At 50.5% G+C, this 25,513-nt stretch overlaps 2 protein-coding genes and 1 pseudogene across 3 annotated transcripts in view; all 3 read left to right on the top strand.

Moving 5' to 3' along the window:
• The first annotated feature begins 496 nt into the window (after nucleotides 1-496).
• The window catches only part of LOC127576556 (zinc finger protein 229-like), a 67,256-nt gene continuing 42,239 nt past the window's right edge, over nucleotides 497-25,513 (top strand). The window contains exon 1 of one of the 2 annotated variants that reach the window (XM_052027101.1): nucleotides 497-979. The gene's annotated coding sequence lies outside the window, so the exon portion shown is untranslated. Of the gene's footprint in view, nucleotides 980-14,671; nucleotides 14,852-25,513 lie in introns of those variants that run through there. The other variant, XM_052027099.1, reaches the window with a different exon arrangement.
• On the top strand, nucleotides 969-18,699 carry LOC127576617 (zinc finger protein 585A-like; annotated as a pseudogene).
• On the top strand, nucleotides 19,370-24,453 carry LOC127576406 (zinc finger protein 436-like). The gene is made up of 3 exons (XM_052026917.1): nucleotides 19,370-19,463; nucleotides 23,870-24,171; nucleotides 24,253-24,453. The coding sequence occupies exons 1-3, from the start codon at nucleotides 19,370-19,372 to the stop codon at nucleotides 24,451-24,453; spliced, it is 597 nt and encodes a 198-aa protein (XP_051882877.1).

Raw genomic sequence — 25,513 nt, forward strand, 5'->3', positions numbered from 1 at the left:
GGGGAGAGCGGAGAGATCCCTCCCAGCCGAGGGGATCAGCCCCTCCCGGCCCGGCCCCGCCCCCCTCCGGCTCCGGGCTGGGGGACCTCATGTAATCGGGCACCAGGGTCCCGCTCACCTTCCCTTCCCTCATTCCCCCTCCCTCGTTTTGTCCTCACCACCTCCATGACTCTATAACTGAAGGGACTTCCCAGATTCCTCATTCGATGAGAAGGAATTCTGTTCGTGGGATTGAGAAGGGAGTTTGCTCCACGTTGGTACAGTGACCTCAGGACCCTAAAGTACTGAAGTGAGTCTTCCACCCCGCGCAGTGTCTACAGACCTGTGTCTACAGGAGGGTCAGGGGACTCGGACAGGCTCCCAGAACTCCCAATCCCAGATACAGGAGCCTGAGGGCACGTCCCACCAGGCTCAAGGACACCTGCTACCCCGCTGTGATTGAACGGTTCCCTTATACGATGAGATGGACTCTGACCTCACGATCTACCTTGGATCCAGTGCGGACCTGCAGAAACTTCACGGGACGGTATGTTGGGGCAGTCCCGGCTCCCTCACTCCTCAGCCCTCCCCTTCCCTCTGCCCTCCCCCTCCCCCTCTCCTTCTCCACCCTCTCTCTGCCCTTCGCACTCCGCCTTCCTCCCTTCCCTACCCCCTTGCTCCTTTCCCCTCCCTCCCTTCTGCCCTCCCCTCCCCTTCCTCCTCACTGCCCTCCCCCTTCCCTCTCTCCTCCCTCTCCCCTCCGCCCTCCCGCTGCTCCTCCTCCCCTCCAGATCTGGGTCCCGGGCCTTGAGCAAAATCTGACGCAGGGCCCGACACGATTTCCCCCTCTGCCGGAACCTCTGCTGCCCGCCCCGCTGTGCTCAGCCGCTTGTCCCTCCTGCTCTGGGATTGTCCTGTTTTAATGCAGACGGGAGGTGCGGTTCTGCGGCGGGAGGAGCTGGTTCCGGCTTCCGAACGGAGGAGCCTTCAGTCGAGCTGGGTGAATAGAGTTTTCAGTTGTGCGGGGAGAGGAGGCTGGAGCGGGGGCAAAGGCGATGTCTCTGCCGGGGGAAGGGCCACAGCGTCGCCGCCTGGTCGGGTGTTCGATCCGGCAGCCGGGAGAGCATTGGGAGAGAGAGGGGGAGACAGACAGAGAGAGGGAGACAGAGACAAAACAAAGGAGATCTTGCAGCGCCAAAACGTTGGCACCGCCTTGGATTATTTTGCAAAAGTATTTAAACCTGGTGTCCACTGGTCCCGGAGCCATCTCCTCGTTACTCTGCACACAAAACGATTTTTTTAATACTCTCCACTCCTCAGAAGCACTTCACCCGTCAATATGTGAAGCTGAACCCGACCCCGATCTCCGGAATCACTCGCATGTGTCCCGGAAAATAAATTCCCAACTCTGCGTCCGCTTGTGAAGTCCGAGCTGAGTGAATCTTGTTAAAAGGAGCCACTTACAAACAGTGAATGTCTCTCGGCACTGCGTTGGGGCATTCGGCTTGGTATTTTGGTATTGGTATTGGTTTATTATTGTCACTTGTACCGAGGTACAGTGAAAAACTTGTCTTGCATACTGTTAGTACAGGTCAATTCATTACACAGTGCAGTTATATTGAGTTAGTACAGAGTGCATTGAGGTAGTACAGGTAAAAACAATAACAGTACAGAGTAAAGTGTCACAGCGACAGAGAAAGTGCAGTGCAATAAGGTGCAAGGTCACAACAAGGTAGATCGTAGATCAGAATCCATCTCATCGTATAAGGGAACCGTTCAATAGTCTTATCACAGTGGGGTAGAAGCTGTCCTTGAGCCTGGTGGTACGTGCCCTCAGGCTCCTGTATCTTCTGCCCGGTGGGAGAGGGGAGAAGAGAGAATGACCCGGGTGGGTGGGGTCTTTGATTATGCTGGCTGCTTCGGCAAGGCAGCGAGAGGTAAAGACAGAGTCCAAGGAAGGGAGGCTGGAGTCCGTGACGCGCTGGACTGTGTCCACAACTCTCTGCAGTTTCTTGCGGTCCCAGGCAGAGCAGTTGCCGTACCAAGCCGTGATGCATCCAGGTAGGATGCTTTCTATGGTGCATCGATAAAAGTTGGTGAGTGTCAAAGGCGACATGCCAAATTTCTTTTTTTAAAAACTTTTTATTAGTTTTCAAATTAATACAGATTAAAATATAACATCAATGTTTGTACATGTAATACAAGGAGACCAGGAGAACAATCATGGCACAGATAATCATAAAGGACAATAAAATATTTTTTAAAAATCTGTAAATCCCTCGATCTCCGAGAAAATGAATATAATATAAAAGAAAGGACTGGGAGAGAGCAAAAGTACCTTGCAGAGAGGTTTGGGTGGGGGAGGGATATATGGGGTGGGTGGGATAGGCGGGGCTGGGGGAGGGATTGATGGGGGGTTGGGAGGGAGGGAGGGAGGGAGGGATTGTTGGTGGGACAGACGGTGGGTGGGGAGTGATGGATGTGGGGATGGAAGGGATGTTGGGGGGTGAGAGGGAGGGATATGGGGGATGGGGGAGGGAGAGCTGGTGTTTAGGGGAGGGAGGGACAGATTGGGGTGGGGGAGGGAGGAATAGATGGGGGGTGGGAAGGAGGAATGGAGGGGAGGGGGAGGGATAGATGGGGAGGGGGAAAGGGAGCATCTCTGATTGGCTTCACTTGGGCAACCCCAGCCTCGCTCTATGTTTTATCGACCTTTCTGGTGAATAGACTAACAAAGGCAGTTGGAGACAAGGCAATGTTCACGCTGCGAAATGTGGGCCAGAACTGTTGCCGAGGCCTGTGGTTCCAGCAACAGCTGCAGCATGTGTTTCACAGTTAATAAAATATCTCTTTGTGTTTGATTTCTCTCTCTACCTGCCCTCATTCATCTCGATCACTGACGGGGAGAGGCCGTTCATCTGCTCGACGTGCGGGAAGGGATTCCTTCAGTTCTACGACTTGATGTCACACCAGCGAGTTTACACTGGGGAGAAGCCGTACACCTGCTCTGAGTGCGGGAAGGGATTCACTCAGTCGTCTGAGTGAATATCTCTTTGTGTTTGATTTCTCTCTCTCTCTACCTGCCCTCATTCATCTCGATCACTGACAGGTTTGTAAACTAAGGGTGAGGCCAGGGTTGCTGGAGACATTCTCAATCGGAAATGTTCTCTCTGCCCCAATTTTAAAGAGAAATTGCAGATGCCAGAATCCGAAGTAAAACCAGAAACTGCTGGACAATTCAGCAGGTCAGGCAGCATCTGTGGAAAGAGAAACAGAGTTAATGTTTTAGTTTGGAGAGTGCCCGTTTACCTAATTGAATTGTTTGAAAAAATCATAACTTATTGAGCAGAGTTAGCATAGCCTGATGAAAGAGAAATTTACTGGTGCCCATTTAAAAATGAGACAAGAGGAATTTCTCTCTCAGAAGCTTGAGTGTTTGCAACATCTTGCAACAGAGAAACTGTGTGGCAGATTTTTTGGATATATTTCAGGTTGAGATAGATTCCTAATCAGTCAGGGAATCAAGGGTTATGGGGAGACGGCAGGAAAGTCAGCCATGATCCTGCTGAATGGCAGAGCAGGCTTGAGATGCTGAATGTTCTACTCCTGTTCCCACTTCCTGTGGGTTTAATGGTGTATTTATCCCTTCCCCATCTTTTCTGCAATTTAAAACTTGTTTTCCTCACTTTCTTGGTTCTGACAAGGGTTTCCAACCTGAAACATTATTTGTTTCTCTTCCCACAGATGCTGTCTGACCCGTGTCCAGCATTTTCTATTTTTATTTCAGATTTCCGGCACCTACAGATTTTTTGATTTTGCTGCTTTCTCTGCCGGCCCGGCCCAAGGTGGACTCCAGGCCCCGGCTGGTGAATGACTGTTTTGCTGGGACCGTTTCTGGAGCCCTGGGGATTGTGAGTATAAATGCGGCCATTGATTCTGCTCCAAAAAGCACTTTGCCTTTGCTTTGCAGGCAGTCCGGAAACACAGATGAGCAAACTGAGATTGGGATCGGCCTCCAGACACTGCTGATGTCCAAATCATTGGAGATCGCAGCTGTAGTTGGGACTGAGGTCAAAAAAGGGACTAAGTCCAACTATCAGTGAATAAAAACATGTATTGTGGAAGTAATTTACCCATGTGGCTAAATTGTGTCAGTTAACACTGTGTTGAAGAAACAAAAATCCTTGTCACTTATGGTTATTTTACAACTCACTATGTTCATGTCCTCGGCCCCTTCTTCATGTTCTATTCTGTCTGGATATAGAATGGTATCTAACACATCTGTTCTGGAATATTAAGTGGCAGGTAACATTTGGACCACAAAACTGCCACACAATGACAATCTCCAACAAGTGAGTCTAATTCATCTACCCTTCACGTTCAATTATCCTGAGGGCACGTACCACCAGGCTCAAGGACAGCTTCTATCCCACTGTGATAAGACTATTGAACGGTTCCATTGTACAATGAGATGGACTCTGACCTCACGATCTACCTGTCTCCCTGCACTACACTTTCTCTGTAACTGTGACAGTTTACTTCCCTCCATAGATGCTGCCTGACCCACTTTGAGTTCCTCCAGCTCCCTTATGTGTTGCTTCAGATTTCCAGCATCTGCAGTCTCTTGTGTCTCCATCTGCAGAAAGAGGTAATGTTTTGGGTTTGATACCACTTTTAACAGTGAAAGACATAAAACACATTGATTTCAGTGGCAGAGTAGGTGAGTGTATTGTGGAGGGTCGTGGCTGTCACGTGACAGCACTGCCCCCTACCTGGTCAGAAGACACACCACTGCCAATCAAGGATTGGCCCCGCCTTACACATCAGCGCATACCTTACCATTGGCCTTTGTAATCGATTAGTCCTTGCTGGCACCGGGCCATTGGCCTTTGTAAATTAACTGGCTGCATCCCCAGCCCTCCAGCACTACAAAGAGCGCCACATGTGATCGGCTCTCTCTCTTTGCCAGCTTCGAGGGACCACCATGCTTCACTCCAGGCCGAGTACCGTGGAATGGCGCTGGAGAAATCGTTGGTGAGGTGGCACGGTTAAAGGGTTGGGAGCATTTTTGTTAGTCTCCCCAGTAGCATAGTGATGTGCCTGCACTGAGTTAAGGTGTGGCAGGTATTGTATTGCTTTTCCTTCATTGTATGTGCCTAGTTTGTTTGTGTTGTGTGTCTTTTACCCCATTACGATTTTCCACACTTGCTATAAACCGTGCATGTGTGTGTGTGTGTGTTATTCCCGTTAGCATACTTCCCGCTCGTCTTTTGTAAGTAAATCATTTTACTGCCTAGTCTGTGTTCAGAGTCCTTGCCTTTTGAGACCCCAAAACTGTTTTGCAATGGGTAGAACAAAGGGAAGTGGCAGAAATGGCCCATTCTGATTATAGATGGAAAGACAACCAGAGATTTTGATGCCAGTCTGGATGCTGCAATGTTCCGAGATGGAAGATGACGTTCCTCAAGCTTCTGTTTGTCATTATTATAACAGCTCGCTACAGAGACTAGAATCTCAGCTGAAATACTGTCCTGTACCTATTGATGACTTTTGTAAATTTCTTTTACAGGCTACAACAAGCAGAGGATTTGTTTATGGGAATCTCAAACACAACATCAGCAAATTCACACCGGGGAGAGGCCGTTCACCTGCTCTGAGTGTGGGAAGGGATTCACTCAATCATTCCAGTTGCTGATTCACCAACAAATTCACAAAGAAGAGGCCATGTATCTGCACTGAGTGTGGGAAGGGCTTCCTTCAGTCAGCCCACCTGCTGACACACCGATGTGTTCACACTGAGGAGCGGCTGTTCTCCTGCTCAACGTGTGGTAAGGGATTCACTCAGTTATCCAGCCTGATGACGCACCAGCGAGTTCACGTTGGGGAAAGGCCATTCCCCTGCTCGGCGTGTGGTATGCGCTTTGCTAAGTCGTCCAACTTGCTGACACACCAGCGAGTTCACACTGGGGAGAGGCCATTTTCCTGCTCAACATGTGGGAAAGGCTTCACTCAGTTATCCAACCTGATAACGCACCAGCGAGTTCACACTGGGGAGAGGCCGTACACCTGCTCTGAGTGTGGGAAGGGATTCACTCATTCATCCCATTTGCTGTCACACCAGAGAGTTCACACTGGGGAGAGGCCGTACAAATGCCCTGAGTGCGGGAAGGGATTCACTCAGTCATCTGAGCTGCTGACACACCAGCGGGTTCACACTGGGGAGAGGCCGTACACCTGCTCCAAGTGCAGGAAGGGATTCACTCAGTCAACCCATTTGCTGACACACCAGAGAGTTCACACTGGGGAGAGGCTGTACATCTGCTCGACGTGTGGGAAGGGATTCTGTCTGTCATCCTACTTGATGAAACACCAGCGAGTTCACACTGGAGAGAAACCGCTCTCCTGCTCAATGTGTGGGAAGCGATTCACCCATTCATCTGATCTGCAGAAACACCGCCGAGTTCACACCGGGGAGAGGCCGTACACCTGCTCTGAGTGTGGGAAGGGATTCACTCAGTCGACCCATTTGCTGACACACCAGCGGGTTCACACTGGGGAAAGGCCATACACCTGCTCCGAGTGTGGGAAGGGATTCACTTGCTCATCTGACGTGCTGAAACACCAGCGAGTTCACACTGCGGAGAAAGATTAAACATGCTGTATGCTCAAGATACAACCATCACTGCTACTGAAATCTGGTGGAAATTCACAACTGTTGCAAATGTTTACAGAGGTCAGATTCTGTCGACGCTGCTGATCTTGCCCAGGATTGAACCCTGGTCATTGGGCACAGTTGATTTTCTTTTGTAATCTTTTTAACTGAGTTAGAGTTCAATGTACTGAATCTATGATTAAAAGAAAGCAGTTCTGTTTGAAACACTTTATCTAAGGCCCATCCTGTCTCTGCAATGCACACAATGAACAGTAGAAAGAGAGGCTATTCAGTCCATCTGATGCCTTCCAGTGTTTCTGCTCCACACCAGCCTCCTCCCATCTCACCCAGTATGAATATTCAGAGGAATAGAGAGATGCAGCACAGAAATGGGCCCTTTGACTCACTGAATCTGCACTGATTATCAACCAGTCATTTATTCTTATCCTGCATTGAAACATTTTTAAAATTCTGCCCACATTTGCATTGATCACACCCTGCTTCACCCCCACCACCAGCAGATTCTTTCCAATCACCTATGCATTTGGGACTACTTATAGTACTTTAATAACCTTTCAGCCCACACCCCTTGGGATGTGGGAGGAAACCCACACAGTCACAGGGAGAAGGTGCAAACTCCACACAGTCAACACCTGAGGTCGGGATTGAACATTGTCAATGTGAGGCAGCAGCTCTACGAGCTCTGTGCTCATTCGGCTTCCCATTCAATGCATTGCTGTCGTTCACCTCCATCCCTCCGTGTGGTGACACGTTCCACATTGTTGAACTGTGTGGGTGAAGAGCTTCCCCCGGAATTTCCTGCAGGACTTTCAGCAGATTGCTGGCAAAGACAAGAGCTCAGCAGGGGTCTTGTCCCAGATGTTAGAGCAGCACAGCTAATAGAGCTGCTACCTTGCAGTGACAGGAGCCCAGGTTCAATCCAGATCTTGGGTATTGCCTGTGTGTGGGTTCTCCCTGTGACTGTTTCCTCCCACGTCCCAAAGACATGCTGGTTGGTAGGTGACTTGGCTGCTGTAAATTGCCCTTGGTGAGTGGGACAAGTTGGGGAAAGTTGACAAGAATGTCGGGAGAATTTTAAAAAAAGGATGAATGTGGGATCAGTGTGGAGTTGTGGACTGTGTCGGCCTGTTTCTGTGCTGTATCTTTCTGTGACATCCATCAAGCCTCGGGGAGAGAGTAATGGTGTTTAACTACTTTTTTTTTCAGATTGAAGATATCTTTATGAGTCACATGTACATCGAAACACAGTGAAATGTATGTTTTGTGTACAGAGTTCTGGGGGCAGCCCACCAGTGTCTCCACGCTTCCGGCACTGACATAGCATGCCCACAATTTCCCAACCCATATGTCTTTGGAATGTGGGAGGAAACCGGAGCACCCGGAGGAAACCCACGCAGACACGGGGAGAACGTACAAACTCCTTACAGACAGCGGCGGGAATTGAACCCAGGTCTCTGACGCTGTAATAGTGTTGCGCTAACAGCTACACTACCGTGCCTGCAGAGGGGGGAGGAGAGGGGGGAGGAGGAGTGTAACGCAATGTAACTGCACTGTGTAATGAATTGACCTGTACGATTGGTGTGTAAGACACGTTTTTCACTGTACCTCGGTACAAGTGACAATAATAAACCAATACTAATAAGGGGAGAGAAACAAAAAAGAGCAGGTGGAGCCAGAGGTAGAGACAGAGGCTGGAAGGTGGGAAGTGCAGACACAAGATGGTCAGTTGGTTTATTTACCGAGGTACAGTGAAAAACTTTGTTTTGCATTAGTCTTGGTTTATTATTGTCACTTGTACTGAGGACAGTCTTGCATACTGATTGTACAAGTCAATTCATTACACAGTGCAGTTACATTGAGTTAGTACAGAGTGCATTGAGGTAGTGCAGGTAAAAACAATAACAGTGCAGAGTCAAGTGTCACAGCTGCAGAGAAAGTGCAGTGCAATAAGGTGCAAGGTCACAACAAGGTAGGTCGTAGATCAGAATCCATCTCATCGTATAAGGGAACCGTTCAATAGTCTTATCATAGTGGGGTAGAAGCTGTCCTTGAGCCTGGTGGTATGTGCCCTCAGGCTCTATCTTCTACCCGATGGAAGAGGAGAGAAGAGAGAATGACCCGGGTGGGTGGGGTCTTTGATTATGCTGGCTGCTTCACCAAGGCAGCGAGAGGTAAAGACAGAGTCCAAGGAGGGGAGGCTGGTGTCCGTGATGCGCTGGGCTGTGTCCACAACTCTCTGCAGTTTCTTGCGGTCCTGGGCAGAGCAGTTGCCGTACCAAGCCATGACGTCCATACAGATCATTTCACCGCATTGAGGTAGTACAAGGGAAAAGCAGTAACAGAACACAGAATATAGTTCTCCAGTTACAAGGTAAGTGCAGTGCAGGCAGACAATAAGGTGCAGGGGTCTCAATGATGCTGGAATCTGAGAACAAGGTGGGTAAAAAGAAACAGTTGTGGGAGGGGAACAAACTGGATGACAAGGGGACTCGGGAGGGTGGGGCAGGAGGGGTGGGAGTTGGTGTTGGGGAGAAAGGGGATGAGAGCAGAAGTGGGGAAATTGGAGTGTGTGAGGTCTCTCATCACCCACAGCACAGAGGGAGCATTGTTTTCCTGCAAAAGGCGGCTGTCTCAGGTGCCCTGAAGGCCTCACCTTGAGAACAGACACGGTGGGGACAAGACAAGACAAGATTTCTTTATTAATCACGTGTACATCGAAACACACAGTGAAATGTATCTTTTTGCGTAGTGTTCTGGGAGTAGCCCGCAAGTGTCACCATGCTTCTGGTGCCAACACAGCATGCCTACAGCTTCCTCACCTGTACGTCTTTGGAATGTGGGAGGAAACCGGAGCACCCGGAGGAAACCCACGCAGACACGGGGAGAACGTACAAACTCCTTACAGACAGTGGCCGGAATTGAACCCAGGTCACTGGCGCTAACTGCTACACTACCGTGCCTGCCCTTTGGAATAGTAAGGGGGAAAAAGTAACAGGTGGGAGTTGTCTATAGGCCACCAAATAATAACATTCCAGTGGCACAGGCAATAAACCAAGAAATAGATGGAGCAGAGGATGCGGAGAGTCTGCAGAGAGATATCGATAGGTTAAATGAGTGGGCAAGGGTCTGGCAGATGGAGAACACTGCTGGTAAATGCGAGGTCATCCACTTCCAAAGGAAAAATAGATCAGATTATTACTTAAATGGTGAAAGATTGCAGCCTGCTGTCGTTGAGCAGAGGGACTCGGGAGTGCTTGTGCATGAATTGCAAAATGTTAGTTTGCTGCAGAGAAGCTAAGAGAAGGGGATGGTGTCCTCACGAGGGAGGGGGTGGGGTCAATAGCTTTATATCGAATGTCAGTGGATAATTTGTCTGCTGAGCTGGGGACAGAATCCAGGAAAGGGAGAGTGGTGACGGAAACGGCTCAAGTCTATTTGTGCTTGGGGTGGAAGGTGATAACATTGACGAGTTCTGCGGGAGTCGGCACCAGTACAGTCATTGACACAATGTAGTGATGCCTGGCCTGCTGAGTTCCTCCAGTAGTTTGCCTTCCGCTGGGGGATCTCAGCGAGTCAGGCAAAGGGGTGGTCTCCCCGTTGGGTCAAGACCCTGCATCAGGACTGTAGCGGGCAGGTGTGGTAGTATAGCGGTTGGCGTAACACTATTACAGCACCAGCGACCCGGGTTCAATTCCAGCCGCTGTCTGTAAGGAGTTTGTGCGTTCTCCCCATGGACTGGGATGGAGAGTCTAAGTATTGCATGCCTGACTCTGTGTGTGTGTGTGTGTGTGTGTGTGTGTGAATAAACTGCCTTTTCCACCAGGATATAAAATGTGTCGTTTTGTTTGCCTCAAAAGTACGAGGCACCAGGGTAAAACACACTGAAAGGGATATTAGTCCAAGTGTTCGGAAAGAGTAGGAGCAAGATTTCACCTGTCACCCACCAGCTTCTGTCTCTAACCTCCACCCTTCCCAGCCTGCCCCCATCTGCCCCTCATCTCCCACTTCACCTTGGTTCCATCGAGCACCTCCCTGCCCCGCCTCACCCCCTCCTCCCTCTCACCTCTTTGTACTGCCTATCTTCCTCCAAGATGAGTTTATTAGTCAACAATACATCGAGACACACAGTGAAATGCATTTTTTTTGCATGGTGTTCTGGGGGGGCAGCCGGCAAGTGTTGCCAACGCTTCCAGTGCCAACATAGCATGCCCACAAACTTCCTAACCCGTACGTCTTTGGAATGTGGGAGGAAACGGAGCACCCGGAGGAAACCCACACAGACACACGTGGAGAATGTACAAACTCCTTACAGACAGTGGCTGGATTTGAACCCGGGTCGCTGGCGCTGTAAAGTGTTACGCTAACTGCTACACTACCGTGCCTGGCCTAAGTTTTATGGGTGCTCGCTAACAATGTTTGGTCCTGATTTAACTTCTCCCTGCATCGTACCCTTCAAAGTATTTCTCCCAGGGTCTGCTGAAGTACCTCACTTGAGTTGGCGAATGTTATCCAGGCAAGGATGTGAAGCTGAAGACAAAAGTGTTTGTAACCTTGCATGTTGATGCTGGTACTGGTAGCTCTTAAGTGTGGTTGCGATGCAAAATTCTCCTTCCCCCAACACCCCCGCACCTGATACAAGTGATATCGGTGATCTGGCTTCAGGCCTCTCTGGTGAATTTAAGGCAGTATCTGTTTTGAAACTGCACAAGGCATGTTCAGTCCTTTAGTGAGAGTTCAATGCTATAATTCCAAGCAAACCTGTCACCAAACTCCAAGACCTGGGACTCAACACCTCCCTCTGCCGCTGGATCCTTGACTTCCTGACCAACAGACCGCAATCAGTGAGGATAGGCAGCAATACCTCCGGCACAATTATTCTCAACACTGGTGCCCCACAAGGCTGCGTCCTCAGGCCCCAACTCTATTCCCTATACGCTCACGGCTGTGTGGCTAGATTCAGCTCTAACTACATCTACAAGTTTGCAGGTGATACCACCGCTGTAGGCCATATCTCAAACAACAATGAGTCAGAGTACAGGAAGGAGATAGCTCAGTGGAATGGTGTTATGACAACAACCTTACCTCAATGTCAGCAAACAAAAGAGTTGGTCATTGACTTCAGGAAGGGGGGCGGTGCACATGCACCTGTCTACATCAATGGTGCTGAGGTAGAGAGGGTTGAGAGTTTCATGTTCCTAGGAGTGAACATCACCAATAGCCTGTCCTGGTCCAACCACGGAGATGCCATGGGCAAGAAAGCTCACCAGTGCCTCTACTTCCTCAGGAGGCTAAAGAAATTTGGCATATCCCCTTTGCCCCTCACCAATTTTTATCAATGCACCATAGAAAGCATCCTACCTGGATGCACCACGGCTTGTTATGGCAACTGCTTTACCCGGGACCACAAGAAACTGCAGAGAGTTGTGGACACAGCCTAGCGCATCGCGGAAACCAGCCTCCCCTCTATGGACTCTTGTCAACACTTCCAGCTGCCTTGGTAAAGCAGTCGACATAATCAAAGACCCCACCCAACCTGTACATTCTCTCTTCTCCCCCCTCCCATCGGGCAGAAGATACAAAAGACTGGAAGCGCGTACCACCAGGCTCAAGGACAGCTTCTATCCTGCTGTTATAAGACTATTGAATGGTTCCCTAGTACCACGCAGGTTGATAGTGTTAAGAAGGCATATGATGGAGTGTTGGCCTTCATTAGTCAGGGTATTGAGTTCACGATCCGCGAGGTGATGTTGCAGCTCTATAGAACTCTGGTGACACCACACTTGGAGTATTATGTTCAGTTCTGGTCGCCTCATTGTAGAAAGGATGTTGGAAGCTTTAGAGAGGGTGCAGAGGAGAATATCTGGATATTGCCTGGATTGGAGAGCATGTCTTATGAGGATAGTTGAGTGAGCCAAGACCAATGCAAAACAAAGCTTTTCACTGTTGCTCAGTAAATAAACCAACTGACCATCTTGTCTCCACCTCTGGCTCCACCTGCTCCTCTGTTTTTGTTTCTCTCCCCTTATTGGTGTTGGTTTATTATTGTCACTTGTACCGAGGTCCAGTGAAAAACGTGTCTTACACACCGATCGTACAGGTCAATTCATTACACAGTGCAGTTATGTTGCGTTATACTCCTCCTCCCCCCTCTGCGGGCACGGTGGTGCAGCGGTTAGCGTAATGCTATTGCAGCACCAGTGACCCGGGTTCAATTTCCGGCTGCTGTCTGTAAGGAGTCTGTACATTCTCCCCGTGTCTGCGTGGGTTTCCTCCAAGTGCTCCGGTTTCCTCCCACGTTCCAAAGACGTACGGGTTAGGAAGTTGTGGGCTTGCTATGTTGGTGCCGGAAGCGTGGAGACACTTGCGGGCTGCCCCAGAACACTCTACGCAAAGATGTATTTCACTGTGTGTTTCGATGTACATGTGACTAATAAGATATCTTATCTTATCTCCTCCTCCCCCCTCCCCACCCCTTCCTCTCCTCTTCCCCCACCACCTCCTTCCCCCGCCCCTGCTCCTCCCCTCCTCCCACTCCCTCCTCCCCTTCCTTCTCCTCTCCTCGTCGTCATCCTCTTACCCCTTCTCCTCCCCCTCCCCTCCCCTCCGCCCCCCACCTCCATGTCTCTCATTTTTTCTCTGCCTGCTCCCATCCATCACCCACCTGCACTGCCTGCAAACTCCACCCCACTCACCCCTCCCTCCCTCTGCTCGCCTCCCTCCGCTCCCCCTCCCCTCCTCCCATTTCCCTCCTCCGCCTCCTCCCCCGCCCCTCCCTCCTCTTCACACCCGCCGCCTCCCCTCCCCACCCCCGGTGCAGGGTGTCGGCGCTTCCTTCCCTCCCACAGACGCCGCTCAGGCGGCCCAATTCCTCCAGCCGACTGTTGCTCCGGATTCCAGTAGCGGCCGCCCCCCACGCTCCCCTCCACCCCGTGTCTTTCCCCCCACCACCCCCAGCCTCTCCCCCGCGGTATGTACCGCCCCGGATTACAGCGGGTGTAGTTCCCTGTGTTTGCACGGAGCGTGTGGTCCCAAGGACGGGACCTTCCCCACGCACGGCTCCCGGCGGCAGGTGGGTTTATCCACACCCGGGCTGTGGTGTTTGGCCCCGAGGTGGGGCTATGGATCCAGTGCGGACCTGCAGAAACTTCACGGGACGTCATGTTGGGGCGGTCCCGGCTCCCTCACTCCTCTTTCTCCCCTCCACCTCCTCCCCCATCCCTCCCTCCCCCTCTCACCCTCCCCCTCAAACCCCCTCTCCCTCCCTCCCTCTCCCCCTCCCCCTCCCTCCCTCTCCCCCTCCCCCTCCCTCCCTCTCCCCCTCCCCCTCTCCCCCTTCCCTCCCTCTCTCTCCCCCTCCCTCCCTCTCTCCCCCCCTCCCTCCCTCTCTCCCCCCCTCCCTCCCTCTCTCCCCCCCTCCCTCCCTCTCTCCCCCCTCCCCCCTCTCTCCCCCCTCCCCCCTCTCTCCCCCCTCCCTCCCTCTCTCCCCCCTCCCTCTCTCCCCCTTCCCTCCCTCCCTCTCTCCCCCCCTCCCCCTCCCTCCCTCCCTCTCTCCCCCCTCCCTCCCTCTCTCCCCCCTCCCTCCCTCTCTCCCCCCTCCCTCCCTCTCTCCCCCCTCCCTCCCTCCCTCCCCCTCTCCCCCTCTCCCCTCTCCCCCTCTCCCCCCCTCCCTCCCTCCCTCCCTCTCTCCCTCCCTCCCTCCCTCCCTCTCTCCCTCCCTCCCTCCCTCCCTCCCTCCCTCCCCTCCCTCCCTCCCTCTCTCCCTCCCTCCCTCCCTCTCTCCCTCACTCCCTCCCTCTCTCCCTCCCTCCCTCTCTCCCTCCCTCCCTCCCTCCCTCTCTCCCTCGCTCTCTCCCGCTCTCCCTCTCTCCCCCCTCTCCCCCCTCTCTCCCCCCTCCCCCTCTCTCCTCCTCTCCCCCTTTCTCCTCCTTCTCCCTCTCTGCCCTCCCACTTCCCTCTCTCCTCCGCCCTCCCCCTGCTCCCCCTCCCTTCCAGATCTGGGTCCCGGCCTTGAGCAAATCTGACGCAGGGCCCGACACGATTTCCCCCTCTGCCGGGACCGCTGCTGCCCGCCCCGCTGTGCTCAGCCGCTTGTCCCTCCTGCTCTGGGATTGTCCTGTTTTAATGCAGACGGGAGGTGCGGTTCTGCGGCGGGAGGAGCTGGTTCCGGCTTCCGAACGGAGGAGCCTTCAGTCGAGCTGGGTGAATAGAGTTTTCAGTTGTGCGGGGAGAGGAGGCTGGAGCGGGGGCAAAGGCGATGTCTCTGACGGGGGAAGGGCCACAGCGTCGCCGCCTGGTCGGGTGTTCGATCCGGCAGCCGGGAGAGCATTGGGAGAGAGAGGGGGAGACAGAGAGAGAGAGAGACAAAACAAAGGAGATCTTGCAGCGCCGAAACGCTGGCACCGCCTTGGATTATTTTGCAAAAATATTTAAACCTCGTGTCCACTGGCCATCTCCTCGTTACACTGCACACAAAACGATCCTTTTTTTATATACCGCGATCAAATTTCCTCTCCACTCCTCAGAAGCACTTCTCCCGTCAATATGTGAAGCTGAAGCCCCCCCCCCCTACGATCTCCAAAATCACTCTTGTGTCCCCGAAAATAAATTCCCAACTCTGCGTCCGCTTGTGAGGTCCGAGCTGAGTGAATCTTGTTAAAAGGAGCCACTTACAAACAGTGAATGTCTCTCGGCACTGCGTGGGGCATTCGCTTGGTATTTTGGTATTGGTATTGGTTTATTATTGTCACTTGTACCAAGGTACAGTGAAAAACTTGTCTTGCATACCGATCGGACAGGTCAATTCATTACACAGTGCAGTTATATTGAGTTAGTACAGAGTACATTGAGGTAGTACAGGTAAAAACAATAACAGTACGGAGTAAAGTGTCACAGCTACAGAGAAAGTGCAGAGCAATAAGGTTCAAGGTCACAACAAGGTAGATCGTGAGGTCAGAGTCCATCTCATAGTAAAAGAGAACCGTTCAATAGTCTTATCACAGCAGGGTAGAAGCTGTCCTTGAGCCTGGTGGTACGTGCTCTCAGGCTCCTGTATCTTCTGCCCGATGGGAGAGGAGAGAATGACTGGGTGGGTGGGGTCTTTGATTATGCTGGCTGCTTCAGCAAGGCAGCGAGAGGTGAAGACAGAGTCCAAGGAGGGGAGGCTGGTGTCCGTGATGCGCTGGGCTGTGTCCACAACTCTCTGCAGTTTCTTGCGGTCCTGGGCAGAGCAGTTGCCATACCAAGCTGTGATGAATCAGGTAGGATGCTTTCTATGGTGCATTGATAAAAGTTGGTGAGTGTCAAAGGGGACATGCCAAATTTCTTTAGCCTCCTGAGGAAGTAGAGGCGCTGGTGAGCTTTCGTGGCCGTGGTGTCTCTGTGATTTGTCCAGGACAGTCTATTGGTGATTTTAACTCCCAGGAACTTGAAGCTTTCAACCCTCTTGACCTCAGCACCATTGATGCAGACAAGTGCATGTACACTGCCCCTTTTCCTGAAGTCAATGACCAGCTCTTTCATTTTGTTGACATTGAGGGAAAGATTGTTGTCATGACACCATTCCACTAAGCTCTCTGTCTCCTTCCTGTACTCCGCCTCATGGCTGTTTGAGATACGGCCTGCAACAATGGTGTCATCTGCAAACTTGTAAATGGAGTTAGAGTAGAATCTGGCCACACAGTCATGAGTGTACAGGGAGTAGAGTAGAGGGCTGAGGATGCAGCCTTGTGAGATACCAGTGTCGGAGGTATTGCTGCCTATCCTCACTGATGCCGGTCTGTTTGTTAGAAAGTCAAGGATCCAGTTACAGAGGGAGATGTTGAGTCCTAGGTCTCGGAGTTTGGTGACAAGCTTGCTTGGGATTATTGTATTGAAGGCAGAGCTGTAGTCAATAAACAAAAGTCTAACGTAGGTGTCTTTACTGTCCAGATGCTCCAGAGCTGAGTGTAGGGCCAGGGAGATGGCATCCGCTGTAGACCTGTTTCATCGATAGGCGAATTGTAGTGGGTCCAGGTTGTCTGGGAGGCTGGAGTTGATACGTGCCATGACCAACCTCTCAAAGCACTTCATGATGGTGGATGTCAGAGCCACTGGTTGGTAGTCATTGAGGCATGTTACCTTGCTTTTCTTTGGTACCGGCATGATAGTGGTCTTCTTAAAACAGGAGGGAACCTGAGATTGAAGCAGGGAGAGGTTAAATATGTCCGCTGATCAGCACAAGATCTGAGCACACAGCCAGGGACACCATCTGGGCCAGGTGCTTTCCTCGTCTTCACTCTCCAAAAGACTGATCTTACGTCCTCCACTGTGATCACAGGTTCAGCTGCATTGGAGGCTGTCAGGGTAGATGGTGACAATCCACTTCCCTTCTGTTCAAAACGTGCATAGAATGCATTAAGTTCATCAGGAAGGGATGCGCTGTTGTTAATTATAAGGCCTCTTGGCATCCCTGATTGCTTTCCAGAGATCATACTTTGATTTCTTGTACAGATCAGGATAACCAGATTTGTGTGCAGCAGTCCTTTGAAGGCAGGGAGTGGATCTCCCAGTTCATCCATGGTTTCCTGCTACTGATTATAGATGGAAAGACAACCAGAGATTTTGATGCCAGTCTGGATGCTGCAATGTTCCCAGATGGAAGATGACTTGTGTTTGTCATTATTATAACAGCTCGCTGCAGAGACTAAAATCTCAGCTGAAATACTGTCCTGTACCTATTGATGACTTTTGTAAATTTCTTTTACAGGATACAACAAGCAGAAGATTTGTTCATGCGAATCTCAAACACAACATCAGTAAATTCACACTGGGGAGAGGCCATTCACCTGCTCTGAGTGTGGGAAGGGATTCACTCGGTCATTCCAGTTGCTGATTCACCAACAAATTCCCAGAGAAGAGGCCATGTATCTGCACTGAGTGTGGGAAGGGTTTCCTTCAGTTATCCAGCCAGATGACACACCAGCGAGTTCATGCCGGGGAAAGGCCATTCTTGTGCTCAGAGTGTGGAAAGGGCTTTGCTCAGTCATCCCACTTGCAGGCAACACCAGCGAGTACATACGGAGAAAGGCCATTCTCCTGCTCGGAGTGTGGGAAGGGCTTTGCTCAGTCATCCCACTTGCAGGCACACCAGCGAGTTCACACTGGGCAGAGACCGTTCTCCTGCTCAACGTGTGGGAAGGGATTCACTCAGCTCTCCAGCTTAACAATGCATCAGCAGGTTCACACTGGTGAGAAGCCGTTCTCCTGCTCAATGTGTGGGAAAGGATTCACTCAGTTATCCAGCCTGAAGACACACCAGCGAGTTCACACTGGGGAGAGGCCGTACATCTGCTCAACGTGTGGGAAAGGCTTCTCTGTGTTATCCAGCCTGAAGAAACACCAGCGAGTTCACACTGGGGAGAAGCCGTACACATGCTCTGAGTGTGGGAAAGGATTCAGTGCATTATCTAACCTGACAATGCACCAGAGAGTTCACACCGGGGAGAAGCCGTACACCTGCTCAGAGTGTGGGAAAGGATTCACTCAGTTATTCAACCTGATGACGCACCAGCGAGTTCACACTGGGGAGAGGCCGTTCTCATGCTCAACGTGTGGGAAAGGATTCACACAGTTATCCAACCTGATGACACACCAGGGAGTTCACACCGGAGAGAGGCCGTACACCTGCTCCGAGTGTGGGAAGGGATTCATTCGGTCATCCGAATTGCTGAGGCACCAGAGAGTTCACACCGGGGAGAGGCCGTTCATCTGCTCTGAGTGCAAGAAGGGATTCACTTCGTCATCTCAGCTGCTGAAACACCAGCGAATTCACACTGTGGAGAAAGATTAAAAATGCTGTATGCTCAATATACAACCATCACTGCTACTGAAATCTAGTGCAAGTTCACAAGTGTTGCAGGTGTTCACGGGGGTCGGATTCTGTTGACGCTGCTGATCTCGCCCAGGATTGAACCCTGGTCATTGGGCACAGTTGACTTTCTTTTGTAATCTCTTTAACTGAGTTAGAGTTCAATGTTCTGGATCTCTGATTAAAATAAAGCAGTTCTGTTTGAAACACTTTATCTAAGGCCCTTCCTGTCTCTGCAACGCACTCAATGAACAGCAGAAAGAGAGGCCATTCAGCCCATCTGATGCCTTCCAGTGTTTCTGCTCCACACCAGTCTCCTCCCATCTCACCCAGTATGAATATTCAGAGAGATGCAGCACAGAAATGGGCCCTTTGACTCACTGAGTCTGCACTGATTATCAACCAGTCATTTACTCTGATTCTGCCAAAAAACTTTGGAGGCTAAGTTTTTCTTTATCTTTTTATTAGGGTTTAAGTATTAGTTTTTAATAGGTTTGTAATTTAATAGGGTTCGTGTTTTTATAAGGTACTTTTATAAGGGTTGTAAAAGTTTTACGTGGTCGAGTGGGGGCTGGACTGCGCAGGCGCGGCATGGGCAGTTTAAAAAGCCAACCGCCACATCCAGCGGGCAGCGTCGGAGCAGGCAGCGGAGTGAGAGGGAGCAGAGTGTTCTGAGGCTTTGGCTTAAGGGGCTTCGGCATAAAGGGGTGAGGAAAGGTAGGTGACTTGAGTTAAGGAAGAAGTATGAGTGTGGTTTCCTGTACTCAGTGTCAGATGTGGGAGTTCCCGGAGTCTCCCTGCCTCAGGGAGGGCTACATTTGCACCTGGTGTGTCGAGCTCAGCTCCTGAGGGACCATGTTAGGGAACTGGAGATGCAACTTGATGACCTCCGTCTGGTCAGGGAGAGTGAGGAGGTGATAGAGAGGAGTTATGGGCAGGTGGTCATGCTGGGACCATCGGAATCAGGCAATTGGGTCAAAGTCAGGAGGGGGAAGGGGAAGGGGAAGAGTCAGGTGCTAGAGAGAACCCCTGTGGCTGTACCCCTTGACAATAAGTACTCCTGCTTGAGTACTGTTGGGGGAGACAACCTACCTGGGGGAAGCAACAGTGGCAGTGCCTCTGGCACAGAGCCCGGCCCTGTGGGTCCGAAGGGTAGGGAAGGAGAGAAGAGGGCACTAGTGATAGGGGACTCTATAGTTAGGTGGGCAGACAAGCGATTCTGTGGACGCAGGAAAGAAACTCGGAAGGTTGTTTGCCTCCCAGGTTCCAGGGTCCGGGATGTTTCTGATTGCGTCCAAGATATCCTGAAGGGGGAGGGAGAACAGCCAGAGATCGTGGTACATATTGGTACCAACAACATAGGTAGGGAAAGGAATCAGGTCCTGAAAAGAGACTATAGAGAATTAGGAAGGAGGTTGAGAAGCAGGACCTCAAAGGTAGTAATTTCTGGATTACTGCCTGTGCTAAGCGACAGTGGGTATAGGAACAGAATGAGGAGGAGGTTAAATGCATGGTTGAGGGATTGGAGTAAGGAGCAGGGATTCAGTTTTCTGGATCATTGGGACCTCTTTTGGGGCAGGTATGACCTGTTCAAAGAGGACGGGTTGCACTTGAATCCCAGGAGGACCAACATACTGGCGGGGAGGTTTGCTAAGGCTACTGGGGAGAGTTTAAAACTAGAATTGTTGGGGGTGGGGTGGGATCCGTACTGGAGAGACTGGGGAGGAGGTGTCTGGCTCTCGAGTGGAGGAGGCTAGGAGTGGGTGCCGTGGGCAGGTGATAGAGAAGGGATGTGTTCGGACAGGCTTGAGATGTGTCTATTTTAACGCAAGGAGTGTTGTGAACAAGGCAGATGAGTTTAGAGCTTGGATCGCTACTTGGAGCTATGATGTGGCTATTACGGAGACTTGGATGGCTCCAGGGCTGGAATGGTTGCTTCAAGTGCCGTGTTTTAGATGTTTCAGGAAGGACAGGGAGGGAGGCAAGAGAGGTGGGGGGTGGCACTGTTGATCAGAGATAGTGTCACGGCTGTGGAAAAGGTGGACGTTGTGGAGGGATTGTCTACAGAGTCTCTGTGGGTGGAGGCTAGGAACAGGAAGGGGGCTATAACGGTGCTGGCTGTTTTTTATAGGCCGCCCAATAGTGACAGGGTTATTGAGGAGCAGATAGGGAAAGGTTTGAGAATAATAGAGTTGTTGTGATGGGGGATTTTAATTTCCCAAATATCGATTGGCATCTCCAGACAGTGAGGGGTTTAGATGGGGTGGAGTTTGTTAGGTGTGTTCAGGAAGGGTTCTTGACACAGTATGTAGATAGACCTACAAGAGGAGAGGCTGTGCTTGATTTGATATTGGGAAATGAACCTGGTCAGGTGTCAGATCTCTCAGTGGGTGAACATTTTGGTGATAGTGATCATAATTCTTTACGTTAGCACTGGAGAGAGATAGGAACAGACAGGCTAGAAAGGTGTTTACTTGGAGTAAAGGGAATTATGAGGCTCTCAGGCAGGAAATACAGAAGATTAAATTGGGAACAGATGTTCTCTGGGAAAAGTACGGAAGATATGTGGCAAATATTCAGGGGATATTTGTGTGGAGTTCTGAACAGACATGTTCCGATGAGACAGGGGAGTTGTGATAGGATACAGGAACCGTGGTGTACGAAGGCTATAATAAATCTAGTCAAAAGGAAAAGAAAAGCATACAAAAGGTACAGAGAGCTCGGTAATGTTAGAGATCTGGAGGAGTGCAAGGCTAAAAGGAAGGAACTTAAGAAAGAGATTAGGAGAGCCAGAAGGAGACATGAGAAGGCCTTGGCAGGCAGGATGAAGGAAAACCCCAAGGCGTTCTACAAGTATGTGAAGAGTAAGAGGATGAAATGTGAAAGGATGGGGCCTATCAAGTGCAGCAGTGGGAAAGTGTGTATGGATCCGGAAGAAATAGCGGAGGTACTTAATGAATACTTTATGTCAGTATTCACCACGGGAAAAGATCTGGGGGATTGTAGTGGGGACTTGCAGTGGCCCGAAAAGCTTGAGCATGTGGATATTAGAAAAGAGGTGGTGCTGACACTTTTGGAAAGCATCAAGTTAGATAAGTCACCGGGACCAGATGAGATGTACCCCAGGTTGCTGTAGGAGGCGAGGGAGGAGATTGCGGAGCCTCTGACGATGATCTTTGTATCGTCCATGGAGACGGGAGAGGTTCCGGAAGATTGGAGGGTTGCGGTTGTTGTTTCCTTATTCAAGAAGGGGAGGAGGGATAGTCCAGGAAATTATAGACTGGTGAGTCTTACCTCAGTGGTTGGTAAGCTGATGGAGAAGATCCTGAGAGGTGGGATTTATGAACATTTGGAGAGGTATAATATGATTAGGAATAGTCAGCATGGCTTTGTTAAGGGCAGGTGCTGCCTTACGAGCCTGATTGAATTTTTTGAGGATGTGACTAAGCACATCGATGAAGGGAGAGCAGTAGATGTAGTGTATATGGATTTCAGCAAGGCGTTTGATAAGGTACCCCATGCGAGGCTTATGGAGAAGGTGAGGAGACATAGGATCCAAGGGGACATTGCAGTGTGGATCCAGAACTGGCTGGCCCACAGAAGGCAAAGGGTGGTTGTTGAAGGGTCATATTCTGAGTGGAGGTTGGTGACCAATGGTGTACCTCAGGGATCTGATCTGGGACCCTTACTCTTTGTGATTTTTATAAATGACCTGGATGAGGAAGTGGAGGGGTGGGTTAGTAAGTTTGCGGATGACACGGAGGTTGGGGGTGTTGTGGATAGTTTGGAGGGCTGTCAGAGGTTACAGAGGGACATAGATCGGATGCAGAGTTGGGCTGAGAAGTGGCAGATGCAGTTCAACCCAGATAAGTGTGAAGTGGTTCATTTTGGTAGGTCAAATATGTTGGCGGAATATAGTCTTAATGGTAGGACTCGTGGCAATGTGGAGGATCAGAGGGATCTTGGGGTCCGAGTCCATAGGACGCTCAAAGCGGCTGCGCAGGTTGACTCTGTGGTTAAGAAGACATATGGTGTATTGTCCTTCATCAATCGGGGAACTGAATTTAGGAGCCGGGAGGTATTGTTGCAGCTATGTAGGTCCCTGGTCAGACTCCACTTGGAGTATTGTGCTCAGTTCTGGTCGCCCCACTACAGGAAAGATGTGGAAGCCATAGAGAGGGTGCAGAGGAGATTTTTAAGGATACTGCCTGGAATTCGGAGCATGCCTTGTGAATGCAGGTTGAGGGAACTTGGCCTTTTCTCCTTGGAGAGACAGAGGATGAGGGGGGAACTGATAGAGGTGTATAAGATGATGAAGGTATTGATCGGGTAGATAGAGGCTTTTCCCCAGGGTTGAATTGGTGGCCACAAGAGGACATAGGTTTAAGGTGCTGGGGAGTAGGTATAGAGGAGATGTCAGGGGTAAGTTTTTTTACTCAGAGAGTGGTGAGTGTGTGGAATGGGCTGCCGGAAACGGTGGTGGAGGCGGATACGATAGGGTCTTTCAAGAGACTGTTAGATAGGTACATGGAGCTAGTAAAATAGAGGGCTATGTGTAAGCCCAGTAATTTCTAGGGTAGGGATATGTTCAGCACAGCTTTGTGGGCTGAAGGGCCTGAATTGTGCTGTAATTGTTCTATGTTCTATTGTTTGAAAAATCGTAACTGATTGATTAGAGTTAGCATAGCCTTATGAAAGAGAAATTTACTAGTGCCCATCTTGCTGCAGAGAACTGTGTGGCAGTGTCCTTGGGTATATTTCAGGTTGGGATAGATTCCTAATCAGTCGGGGAATCAAGGGTTATGGGGACAGGGCAGGAAAGTCAGCCATGATCCTGCTGAATGGCAGAGCAGGCTTGAAACGCTGAATGTTCTACTCCTGTTCCCACTTCCTGTGGGTTTAATGGTGTATTTATCCTTTCCCCATCTTTTCTGCAATTTAAAACTTGTTTTCTCACTTTCTTGGTTCTGACAAAGGGTTTCCAACCTGAGACATGATTTGTTTCTCTTCCCACAGATGCTGTCTGACCCGTGTCCAGCATTTTCTATTTTTATTTCAGATTTCCGGCACCTGCAGGTTTTTGATTTTGCTGCTTTCTCTGCCGGCCCGGCCCAAGGTGGACTCCAGGCCCCGGCTGGTGAATGACTGTTTTGCTGGGACCATTTCTGGAGCCCTGGGGATTGTAGGTAGAAATGCGGCCATTGATTCTGCTGCAAAGGAGACTAAAATCTCAGCTGAAATACTGTCCTGTACCTATTGATGACTTCCGTAAATTTCTTTTACAGGATACAACAAGCAGAAGATTTGTTTATTGGAATCTCAAACACAACATCAGCAAATTCACACTGTGGAGAGGCCGTTCTCCTGCTCAGCGTGTGGGAAAGGATTTACTCAGTTATCCAACCTGAGTGCGCATCAGCGAGTTCACACCAGGGAGAGACCATACACCTGCTCTGAGTGCGGGAAGAGATTCACTCGGCCATACCATTTGCTGACACACCAGAGAGTTCACACCAGGGAGAGGCTGTACACCTGCTCCAAGTGTGGGAAGGGAGTCACTCATCTGTCCAATTTGCTGAGACGCCAGCAAGTTCACACCGGGAAGAGGCCATACACCTGCTCTGAGTGTGGGAAGGGCTTCGCTCGTTTGTCCGCTTTGCTGATGCACCAGAGAGTTCACACTGGGGAGAGGCCGTTCATCTGCTCAACATGTGGGAAAGGATTCACTTGGTTATCCAGCCTGATGACGCACCAGCGAGTTCACACGGGGGAGAGGCTGTTCTCCTGCTCCATGTGTGGGAAAGGATTCACTCGGTATACCTACTTGACACAGCATCAGTGGCTTCCCACCGGCGAAAGTCCATACACCTGCTCCGAGTGCGGGCAGGGATTCACACAGTCGTCCCACTTGCAGTCACACCAGCGAGTTCACACCAGGGAGAGGCCGTTCTCCTGATCAACATGTGGGATGGTGTTCGCCTGTTCATCTGATCTGCTGAAACACTGGCGAGTTCACACTGGGGAGAGGCTGTTCATCTACTCTGAGTGTGGGAAGGGATTCCCTTGCTCATCTGAGCTGCTGGGACACCAGCGAATTCACACTGCAGAGAAAGATTAAACATGCTGTACGCTCAATATATAACCATCACTGCTACTGAAATCCAACGCAAATTCACAAGTGTTGCAGGTGTTCACGGGGTTCGGATTCTGTCGACGCTGCTGATCTCGCCCAGGATTGAACCCTGGTCATTGGGCACAGTTCATTTTCTTTTGTAATCTCTTTAACTGAGTTGGAGTTCAATGTTCTGGATCTCTGACTAAAATAAAGCAGTTCTGTTGGACTCACATTATCTCAGGCCCTTCCTGTCTCCGCAGTGCACACAGTGAACAGTAGAAAGAGAGGCCATTCAGCCCATCTGGTGCCTTCCAGTGTTTCTGCTCCACACCAGCCTCCTCCCATTTCACCCAGTATGAATATTCAGAGGAATAGAGAGAGGCAGCACAGAAATGGGCCCTTTGACTCACTGAGTCTGCACTGACTATGCACAAGGCAGGGAAATTGCTGGACGTGGCATCAGTCAGGGGGTCACATCTGAGATGATGAAGAATGTCTTCTCTTGAGAACGGAGCACCTCTGGAATTCTCTGTGCCAGGGACTTGCAGAGACGGAGTTATTCAGTACATTCACGGTGGAGATGCACAAACATCTGAATGACAAGGGAGTTGCAGAGTGGTGGGAAAGAAGGGGAAAATGGTGTCTGAGGCCAGGGTCGGATCAGTGTGATCTTGGGTAATGGAGCGGCTGAAGTGGCCGACACTTCTGCTCCTGTTTCTTCTGGTTTTTCTGTTGTTGTTTTTGAGTATTACAACCTTAACAAGACTCAGGTCAGTCAAACTTGGTTTCCCTTTCATAATCATCTCTCTCTCTCCATTCCTATTATTCTCTGGGTACCTTTCAGATTCTCCATTTGACTGATCTCACACTAACCGGCCTACAGTTGTGTTTTCCCGTTCCC

This window comes from Pristis pectinata, chromosome 12 (assembly GCF_009764475.1).
Source record: "Pristis pectinata isolate sPriPec2 chromosome 12, sPriPec2.1.pri, whole genome shotgun sequence".
Taxonomy (NCBI): Eukaryota; Metazoa; Chordata; class Chondrichthyes; order Rhinopristiformes; family Pristidae; genus Pristis; species Pristis pectinata.